The sequence below is a fragment of the Penicillium angulare genome, assembly GCF_028827245.1.
Source record: "Penicillium angulare strain IBT 27051 chromosome Unknown utg000008l_segment0_segment0, whole genome shotgun sequence".
In the NCBI taxonomy this organism is placed as follows: domain Eukaryota; kingdom Fungi; phylum Ascomycota; class Eurotiomycetes; order Eurotiales; family Aspergillaceae; genus Penicillium; species Penicillium angulare.
This window is the reverse complement of record NW_026623167.1, coordinates 905,950-917,067: the sequence shown is the minus strand read 5'-3', so window position 1 is coordinate 917,067 and position 11,118 is coordinate 905,950. Positions and strand designations below refer to the sequence as shown.

The 11,118-nt window shown below is 44.9% G+C and overlaps 2 protein-coding genes across 2 annotated transcripts; one reads left to right on the top strand and one right to left on the bottom strand.

The window, feature by feature from the left end:
- Positions 1-3,096: 3,096 nt before the first annotated feature.
- On the bottom strand, positions 3,097-5,619 carry N7478_011063 (uncharacterized protein; the record flags this gene model as incomplete). The annotated part of the gene is made up of 3 exons (XM_056927277.1): positions 3,097-3,670; positions 3,744-5,447; positions 5,582-5,619. 3 exons carry the CDS (start codon positions 5,617-5,619, stop codon positions 3,097-3,099), a joined length of 2,316 nt encoding a protein of 771 aa, XP_056774325.1.
- Positions 5,620-8,591: 2,972 nt separating this feature from the next.
- N7478_011062 (ribosome biosynthesis protein MAK16) lies at positions 8,592-9,694 on the top strand (the record flags this gene model as incomplete). The annotated part of the gene is made up of 2 exons (XM_056927276.1): positions 8,592-8,650; positions 8,794-9,694. 2 exons carry the CDS (start codon positions 8,592-8,594, stop codon positions 9,692-9,694), a joined length of 960 nt encoding a protein of 319 aa, XP_056774324.1.
- Positions 9,695-11,118: the final 1,424 nt, after the last annotated feature.

Sequence of the window (11,118 nt, the reverse complement as noted above, 5' to 3'; positions counted from 1 at the left end):
ATTACATCTTTGAGCGAGATTTTTTCTCTAGGCCTGCCATGGCCTTTGTATCTCTCCAAGGCTGCACCGCTCTGTTATTGTTGTTGTATATAGCCCTATAGGGCCCTAAGGCTACAATTTAAATCAACCTGGTGAGTTGATTCACTCATCACCGTGACGTCGAGTCACCTATATTCACTCATCGCCATAGGCTCCCTCCTCCTCTCACCTATTTATAACGGGCGCGTAAGGGTTTCTCTTCTTTCTTCTTCAACACCTTTCGTCAACACCTTTTCAACCGTCAAAGCCTCGTCCTTAGATCCATCGTCCAGTTTGGTCTTCTCGGACTCGTCCGACGTGCAGTAAGTGCGAGCTCTCTATCGATTAACCAGGACTCACAACTAATATAAACAGTATCGCGACCGACGAGCGTTGGTTTAATGAATACACCCCATTCAAATCCTTTGTTTTGTGGAAGCCGTGCGTCATATGATCCCCGTTTCCTCTTTTCTATGGTGCAGCCATTCAGTCGCCTGGCTCTTCTCGAAACCCCAGCCGACACATCACCACCTTGTCGGGAGATGATGTTCCGATGCCTGACGTCTCAAGCCGATGAAAGTCGCCCTTGAAAGGAGTTTGTGGGGAATACATAGACATCTGCTGGCTCCGCGGTGAATTGTGGTTTTTATATTGTTCGTTTCAATTAGTCTATGGTACTGCAATTCCCTATGAAATCAATACGAAATCCCTAGTGTTACTAATGGCACTACTATTTTGAATTCCTATATAGCTCTTTACTCAAAAATAAACAAGAGAGAGGTAAAGCAATGTATATAAGTAACAAACTTAGAAGTATATAAAGTCCTATTGAACATTGTAATGAGGAAACTAAGACTAGGTAGTGAATACATTAAGCACTGGCACATTTATAATATAGCAAAGTTTTTTTTTTCGGAGCCTCGCGGTTATATTTTTTAATCCCTAAAAAGCTACATATATTACCGGTAGCGGGACGGTAATTTGCCCAGACACAAAGTGCTGGTGGTGATCAAGAAGCCACCATTTCATTATTCCTCGCTAGATAGCCTAGTCAGAATATCAAGAGACTTCCCCACATTTCTTGTTTCTCCGTAACAGAATCAATTCCAAAGGTCCTTCCATAAAATATATTTCATCCATCTTATACTAATCAGTTACTTAATAATATAATGAACCCTCTCCGTCAATTATGTCAAAAATGATTAAGACAGCCTTTTTTCTAGCGGCCCATTGTCTTCTTCTCAAAGTCGATGGATTCATCAGAACGGAACTCTGGTACCCTGATCAGGAATTGCTCGCGATTATACGCGCGTTAACGGGATGGTGCCCCCAACTGGAAGGTTTGCAGCGAGATGGCCGCTTCAGTATCTACACCGATCATTACGTGCTGCAGTGCTTTATGACAAAGAAGACCCTGAGCCCCCGACAAGCCCGCTGGAATGAATTCCTCTCCTGAGTCCTGATTCTACTTCCTTATTCGATATCGACCTGGGAACACCAACACTATCGCCGATATCCTATCCCGTAAGGAGAAGCTTTGATACAATGCAAGAACAAGGAGCGAGATAACTTTCATGTAGTATTGGAAAAACTATCAAAGATGAGGATAAAGAAAAGAAGAGAGGGAAGCTCTCACGCGTTATCGTACAGATAGAACGGACGGTTGTGGATCATGTAATTGGTATATGACCTCGACAACCTCGCAGGCCATGAAAAATGAGACGTTGTTCCGAAAAGAAAAGAGAAGATGCTGGGTTACCTGAAACTATTTTCAGGCACCAGAGAATGAGACGATCTACCAAAGACAGCTGCAAGAAGACTCAAGTTCATTTTGACTTGGCGATACGGGTAAAAATAAATACTGATCAATTATAGACGTCTCGTCTACACACCGCCAAGGAAACCACCGTGACGCTTCCTTGACCAACCTCGGGTTTCTCAGAATGGTCTAATATACAGCAAGTGTAACTATTCTTCATTCTCACAAGAGCAGAACTGACTTGGACAGGGCCACCACTATGACCACAGAAAAGACATAGCTCAATGAAGATAACACACTATTTGAATCTTTGCTTCATTTATAAGCGACAAAATCAATAAGTGCCCCGGGAAACTACGAGTAGTTGACTTCGGGACACGACGCAGAAAGACCCAAAGATGATGAACCTAGAAAGCTTTTCCTCAGAAACTCGCTATCTTATATTTCGGACTTTCCAAAGCTTCCTACGAAATAATCACGCGTCCTTTCCAATCCGGGTAGATACACTTTATTCTTCTCCGATTAATTTAAATCATCTTCCTCACTCTTAAGCGGAGGTTCGTCTTTCGTGGATTTCATGGGAGTGCTATCTGAGATCAAAGAATCTACACGGCATGGTTGTTAGCTCTGGAAGTGCTGGCAGTGAGATTTGTATCTACATGGGTGCGGGAAATGTAGATAATACCATCTACTCAATCAATTTACTTCTCGAAAATACAGTCGTTAGTATAAACGGCTAGACAAGGCTTGCCCTTACAGGAGATCGGACAGAGTTTGTAGATAATTTTGAAGAGTTGTATAAGACTTTCCCAATGTTATACGGCGTGCTACTAGTAATAGGAAACATTCTTTTATTATGGATGCCGCAGCCGCTCCGCAACTTGAATAGGGCAAACTCGAAAGACGGGGGCTTTAAATTCGAAGATCTGAAACTGTTTCTCGATTTCCAAGGTTATATAGTAGCCACTCCGAGTCCGTAATACCCACAAATCTTCAACTAGCTGCACGATTTCTCCCTGTGTTTGAGCCTCAACTATGACTTCCAAGATTAGTGTCAGCATACAATAAAACACAATACTCGTACAGACAGCAACTACCTCTACAAATCAATGGCAAGTTCTAGTAATTATCATATGTAGCGTAATAACGTATCTTTATGTTTCAGCTGTCGATATAATATCGAATAAAATAGACGCAAATATGTGCAGTATGCATATCAATCAATATACACACCCCCAAACATAAACTTGAACAATCATATCATGTTTTCAAACCCAAGCCAACCCAAACGCCTCTATATGAACCCACCCAATCCAACATTAATTCTCAGGTAAATACTCCCACCTCCTCCAATTCTCAGCAACCCACCACTGCGCAACATGCGCCGCCTCACCAACCCACTCTGCAGCCGCTTCTCCATGAACATTCCCCACATCTTTCAAAAGCGGCTTAAGATTAAATGACTGCAGCGTCCTCTCCTCAATAGGATCACTACTAACGTCTGAAAACCTCCACTCCACATCCGGAACAAGAGGCACAACAAGTCTATATGGCTTCGCAGCTGAGCGAAGCGCAAGCCATGTTCCGCCCGTGTTCATGACGGTGAATTGCCAGTCTTGTTTTCCTTCAGCTTCGGGGACGGGTTCTCGGATCATGGATTGTCCTTCGTAGAGGGGCAGGAGGTCTTGGATTGCCTTTGCGGAGGGAGCGTCTAGAGATGATGATTGTACTAGGAGGTCGAGGATTGTAGGGAGAATTTGGAGGGATGAGATTCGGTTGTTCAGGGTTATTGGGGGGAGGGAGGGATGGGAGAAGACTAGGGGGACGTGGAAGTTTTTGACGTGGGGGTTGTCGTTTGGTGTTACGCCGCCGTCTTCGAGGAGGGAGATGCCGCTAGAAACAAGGATGTAAGTTTTTGTTTTGTTCATTTTGTGGATGTGATGTTGGAGTTTTGATGGGTACTTACTGATCGCCGACCATGACGACGAGAGTCTCATCCGCAACCCCAGCTTCATTGAGAAGATCCATTACTTCTCCGAGCCATTTATCGTTGACCCCAATTGTGTTGAGGTACCGATTGACTTTATCATTCTTGTTCCAGAGGCCCGAGGCAATGAGTGCCTCGTATTCCTCGCCTATAGGCATTTTCCAAGGATGATGCGTTTGTCCCGTCAAATGGGTTAAGAAAACGCGCTCATGCTTCTTCTCGGCTTGAATGAGCGCATCAAGGAAATACTCGCGGAGCTTGTGTTCTTCGTAGCCCCAGAAATTGTACTTCTCAGGATTAGGACCCGGCTTCTTTTTAAAGTCCTTTGTTATCGTCTTATCGGTGACTTTATCATCGAATCCCATGGCTGGCGTGAGTCGGTCTTGATTATCGTAGTCATCTGTGATACTTTGCATCATTGTCGAGCGCCAGGGCCAAGACTTGAAGTCTTTAGAATCCGTTGACTTTGTCGAGTTCTTCGGTAGAGCGGGCGAGAGCTTGTTGAGTGTATTGAAGATATGAGGCATGCATGGTTGGTAGATGTGATGGAAGAATTCGCGGTTGAAGTCCACGACTAGAGGGTTCGCACCACAGACACTAGCGACGATACTTTTCAGTGTGAAAGTACCTCCTGTGTATGCGTCTGATGCGTAGAGTCCACCGCGGGGATTGAAATCGTGTTGATCAAATCCAGATGGAACACCGGTGAGTATTTCTGCGTTTCGAGTTAAGTTGGCGAGTCTGTCTTCGACTTCGTCGGGAATTTCACCGGAATAGGACTTCCTGATTATGTCGGCGATATGGCCGTCTTTCTTGACTGGGAAGACATCGGAACGGGTACTTTCCAGCTTGAACAAGAAGACGTGCTTTATCTTGATCTTGCCATCTTTCAGTGTCTCGCGCAGAGGCTCGATGATATCCGCGTCCAGGTTTGAGAGATGAATGGGATCTAGATTGGGATCATAATGTTGTGGTACGCTGCCGTTGAAACCTTCATACCAATCTCTGAAACCAGGTGTCTTTTCAACTGGCATCCAGTCGTATTTGGAGGTTGGTCCAATCGCGGTATGGTTGTACAGCCAGCTGTAGTCCCCAGGTAGATCAGGAAGGTAGAAAGAAGAGGTTAAGGTGCGAGTTGGAGGTTTCACAAATGGTGTAATAACGACAGTTTGAGAAAGGAAGTCGTAAGCGGCGTCATAAGGGCGAATAACGCACAAAGTAAGGACGTATGTAGCAGCCGAGGCTACAAAGATGCTAATCACTTTTTTCGTAGTGCCTGTTTTGGTGGGTTGGCCGGGTGCCGGGCCGGGACTTTGAAGCCCTAACATGCTTTCTGTCTCGGGGACATTGCTCTCCTCATCCCAGTCTTTTATTGCCACCTGCTCGTAGGGATTGTTGTCGGACTTCGACCCTTTCCATTTCCAATATTTGCTGAAAAGCGGAGCAAAAAGATATTGGAATACCGATACTCCGGCGTGAACGAAGTTGTAGATGTAGGGTGTCAATACGTAGGCCGCGATGGTGAAAATTATTTCTCCGATAACAAGCCCAGTCAATCCCGTCAATAGTGTTTTGATAGAGGCCGCGTCCCGATGGAACCAATGCGCTTGTCGCCAGTGAATTTCGGCACCGGTCTGTACATAGAATGAGATATTTGCAGCGGAGAGACCGGAGATAATCAGACTAATGAAAAGTAATGGTGTCAGCGTACTCCTTACATCAAGCACTTGGATCATATATTGTGTCATCACAGCACATGGGGTGGACCTGGATGGCATGGCATACCTAGCTGGAATCATCACCAGGATAGAAATCACCCGAAGCCATCTACGCTGATAATTCCGACAGAAAGCATGGGCTAAGAGAATGCAAATGAGATCTTGTAAGAGGAATGTCGGGCCCCAAAGAAGAAAACGGTCAACGCTAAGAGAAGTGAGGTGGGAATAGATGCGAAGAAGTTTTGCGCTAAGAACGCCGATAAACAGTAAAGCGAAACATGCCTTCCGAGAGGCGGGCCAGTAGACATCAAACCACTGACTGGGGGATAAAAGGAGGTAAAGCAAGCGTAGACAGCTCACACGAGCGTTGAGCTTCATAATGGAGGTATAAGCGGAACATCCGTACACCAGTCCTATGTACGGATTATTAGTAGGTGATTGATGTGAGTATCTTCTTCTCTTGGACTGAAAGATACTTGAGGGTCAGGGTTGATTGATGGAGCTGGACGAAAAAGACGAAGATGAAACAAACAGGAACAGGAATCGAGAAAATAAAATAAAAAGTCACACAAACACAAAAACGCCCCGGTGCCCCAGGCGGCCAGAATAAAATTAGGGGCTCTGTTGACTCTCGTATCCATGTCAGATTTGCTCATCCAGATAATCTGGCCGGGTGGCTGAGGGTACAGAACAGGGTCCCTATAATTCTAATTGGCAGAACCTTGATATGTGGCTCCAGTTATCCAGTTAAGCCGCTGGACCCTTTTTCTTAATCACGCTACTCATGTAGCTTGTCCAGATCCGCGACCAATCATAGATTACCTTCTGCTAATTACGCCCTATTAACGTCTCATGCTATGGATAAAAACTCCGGAAATACTAGTAACAAGCCTCCACTGTTAGCGCTGTGTGGCACGGAGTTGGTGTGTAATGTGCTCTGTATTGACGGTACTGACCGTACCGACTTGCATTCCTAACTGGTCTCCGCTGAATCTACCTAGTTTGATCTGTACCCCATCTAATTAATGCATAGGGCTAGCTTAGACCCATAATAGTTTGTTTCTTTTCAGGCAGCAGTCAAAGATGGACCTCGGAATGGAATGGAACATGTATTTTGTTTCCGCTTCTACGTCCGGCTTATTCCCCCTATTCTACAGGGAATAAGGCCTCCGAGTCGGTAAAAATGTAAGACGCTGCGCTAATACTGTGTTTCTTCGGTGTTTGGAAGACAAGCAAATGCCAAGTCTGCGCTAACCTGGAAGGATCAGGACCCTTATTTGACTCTCGCTCCTCCTAACGCCATTTAGCTAAGTCTCGAAACGGTATTACCACTGAAAACAGTAACAACGGAACATCTTTCCTGCTTATTAACACAAGACTTGTATTAGACTGGAAAAATCACACACAAGCCAGTGGATATTCAAATCCATCCCGGGCCATCATGATCCCCTAGCCTCATCCCATCGGCTATCTACCCCGTCCGTTTGCCCCAAGTCAACCTGAAACTTACGTCGAGTCCTCGCACTGCCACTCAACCCCGCCCTAAAGACGTGATTGAGCCGTCGCATTAGCATTCAGGGTTTTCGCCCAGCTGCCCAGACCTCGTATAGTGAATTTCTTATCCCGCTAATCTCCATTCAGTTAGTATAGCCTTTGCCAAGTGGGCACTGGCTGCGCTTACTTTCAGCTGTTTTTTACATTATGTACGGAATACTGAGTGCGGTAATATGGACATTCTTGTTGCCTAATCCCGCCCATGGATAATTACAGTATAACATTGCGCATGTTGCGCACTGGGGCCGCCTCAATTTGGCAATTGTGCTTTTCAAGTTCTTTTCTTGTTTCTTTTCTCCTGAGGAAAACTTTGATCCATCAAAGCTTCCAAGGTTGAGTACATCTAAGGTTCTGGTTATGGGGCGGCCCCTTAAAGTGTACTGTAGTGCTGTGCTATAATTGACTTCAGTGTTCATCATACATTTAATATGTACTGCATGTGTACTGTATATAGTTTGTGGAGTCACGGTACGGACTCGGACTCGAAGTATGTGTACTTTCTTTTCCGTGGGCTCCAGTTTCCGCCACGGTTTCAAGGTATCAAGTACACCTCCAGGGCTCGGGTCTAGATGCCTTCCAAGGTCGGCTAGTAAACTATACAAGGGGCTTCCGCCTAGTACTATGGGCAGCCGAGACAATCACATGTAAAGAACCTATCGACTGTTCAAATGCCCAGCCCTGGAGGTAGACCGTCCACAGGTTCTAGCTGTATTGTGGGCCTCAGGCTGAATATTTACTGTGGACAAAGTGGGGAGTTTGGCGCGTCATGTACCCATCCTTTTGGATCATCTTAAGCTTGAAAGTAGTGTAAGGCTGTCTGTAGAATCTGAAGATCATAGAGCCCGTCTTTCTTTGATTCGGGGCGATGTGAAGACTAGGAAGGTGCTCAGGTGCCTTTCTGAATATAAAATTGTTAATAAAGGATTATAATCTTCAGGTTGGGAGTAATAAGGCTGGGGATAAGAAGAAGGGGGAAGAGGAGGAGGAGAAGAAAGAGGAATAGCCTAGACTTTACTATAATTAATACTTAGGAGTAGATAGTTCTGAGATCTAAAGGTCTCTAAATATATATACACCACCTTAACAGTATATATATATACTACAGATATATATAATTACAGCACAGCACTTGCATAACGTTCTATTTCAATCACAACCAAAAACGCACGATAAACGATATCGTTATCGTATCGTTTAATATAGGTAACGATAACAGTAAACGACATCGCTAGCCAAAAGCCCTACGATACGATATAGCGATATCGCGCCCATCCCTAAAATACCCAAAGTCAGAATATTCAAGATATACATGGCTGGACGAGGATCCTCAAACAGTGAGACACTGGTATTGCTTTCCATTTGGTAGACATGCCAAATGTAAAACTAAACCAACCAGGGGCGGCTGCGCCCAGATTCATGATTATGTCAGCCTGGAAATCACCACTCAGGACACTCCTATCGATAAGCATTTCACGTGACCGTCAACTTTTTTTTTCTTCTCGATCAACACCAAAGCAACGGCTGTCCAGGTTACCTTTCACCTCACCAGCCCATCATGTCCGACGAAATTGTCTGGCAGGTTATTAACCAGCAATTCTGCTCTTACAAGCTTAAGTAAGTACCCTTTTTGAAATTTACCCAAATCCAAAACCTCCAGCATCAATCGAATCCCAACACCGCAAACTCTACCAATCAAACTCAAATTTTCAACGAAACATAAAAAGAGAACCCAACTAACAAAATCTTCCACTCTATAGAACAACAAAAGGCCAAAACTTCTGCCGCAATGAATACAACGTCTCCGGTTTATGCAACCGGCAATCCTGCCCACTCGCCAACTCGCGGTACGCAACTGTCCGCGCCGACCCCGAGACTGGCGCAATGTATCTGTACATGAAGACCATCGAGCGTGCCCATATGCCAAGCAAATGGTGGGAGCGTATTCGTCTTTCATCAAACTACGCCAAGGCCCTTGAACAGCTAGACGAGCGCATGATCTACTGGCCCAAGTTCCTGATTCACAAGTGCAAGCAGCGCCTAACCAGGCTGACGCAGGTGAATATTCGCATGAAGAATATTGCGAAGGAAGAAGAACGTCTTGGCGAAAAGGTTGTGCCGAAGCTTGCACCTAAGGTGCGGAGACGAGAGGACACGCGTGAGCGGAAGGCTCTGTCCGCTGCTAAGGTTGAGAGGGCTATTGAGCGGGAGCTTATTGACAGATTGCGATCTGGAGCTTATGGTGATCGGCCGTTGAATGTTGAGGAGGGGATCTGGAAGAAGGTTCTTCGGGGACTGGAGCGTGCGGGTGAGGGTGAGCGTGATGAAGATCTTGATGATGGGGAGCTTGAGGATGAAGAGGAAGAGGGTGTTGGTGAGGTGGAGTATGTTTCTGATTTGGATGAGGAGGAGGATCTTGAGGATATTGAGGATTGGTTGGGTAATGACTCGGCTGCTGATTCGAGTGATTATGATGAGGAGAGTGATGAGAGTGAGGAGGAGAGCGATGATGAGCCTCCTAGTGAGGATGAGAAGAAGAAGTCTACGCCTGGTGCTAAGCGGAAGGCTGTTGCTCCTACACAGAAGCCTAGGAAGAAGGGCCCTCGTATTGAGATTGAGTACGAGACTGAGGGTGCTGATCGCGACACTGTTATGGCTTAGGCCTGTTTCGTTGTCATTTATTTCCTAAGGGGCCTGGGAAAAGTTTATATTTGATGGTGCATGGCGTTGTCGGTCATATTTATTTCCTATTTGTGCTGCTGCTACTGCTATCTTCTGTGTTGCGCTATGATCGGGCATCATACCCATTCCTTGCATCTACTGCTCGATGAATTCTGTCAATACGGGTTCAGCTATTCCTTTAGTCTTATATATTAAATTCTTGTTCAAAAGTTCCGCTCTTCATGGGAATCCAATTTGTCTGCCATAATCAACCTTAGAAGTGTTATAAACTCCGAAGCCTAACGATTGATCATGTCCTAATTTATCCATATCATCGACTCGGCCACATGGTAGCAAGAATAATTTGGAAGATCTTTGTACGACTTACAACCTCCTTAAATTACAACTTGCCTTAAACACTTTTCATAAAGCACCCGTGAACTATCATGAAATCCAAAGTCCTCGTAGTCGGTCTGTCCTTCTAACATTCTCAATCATGTCAACGGGACACGCACACCACTACCCCGGATTTCAAGTTGTCCGGTTTAAATGTCGCAGGGCAAGTTTCTGGGTACTATAGCGACGCTTTTTTCGGAATTCACGATGTGAGCCTATTCGGATTGCTGGCTTGTATGAACTACTGGTAAATGACCTCAGGGGGCATGTTATTAGGAATGATCGACGTTGCATGTACCGGATGCGAAGGAAGTACAGCTGCGGTGGATTCAAGAACATGCGGGATAAACAACATTTGAAGTTGATATCAAAGTTCAAGTTCGAGAAAAACATTTGCATATATTAAAAACCATTTAAGTTCCTCTATATATATGAAGCTGATTACTATGTATTGAGTATAGCCGCTTCATTAATTCCAGGTTAATTTGAAACATATTTCGAGGGCAACTTTTGGAAGTTGTATAGTATTTGAGTGAACGTCTCAGATATACTACCTATACATTTCGATGTTCAGATGGCAACCAGAACAGATTACTAAGGTTATATTATTTATAAAACAAATATTAGAAGAAACCGAGGTTTTACATCTGATTTAAGTTACTGTTTACTCTTCCTAAGTAAAAACTTTAAATTTTCTAGTTTAATGTGAATCCTCGAAGTCAGTCCAGTTGGCGGCAGGCTATATAGATCGAAATCATGTGACCCCGGATCCGCATCTCCGTTTCACTTTGAGTTTCGACTGTCGCCGCCACTTTAATGTTACAGAAGCCGGATCTTTTGTACACCTAATTACCTCTTTGACTTGAGTTCTTCTAGCGCACATAACTCGGGGATCTTCAAGTTCTGAATGATCCTGTCCTGACTCCATAACGCTCAGTTCATCCACGTCTATCGCACTACAATTCTGCAGGAAGCAGCTCCCGCATCATACCCCCACCCCACATTCAAGCTGTTCACCCCGAGTCCGT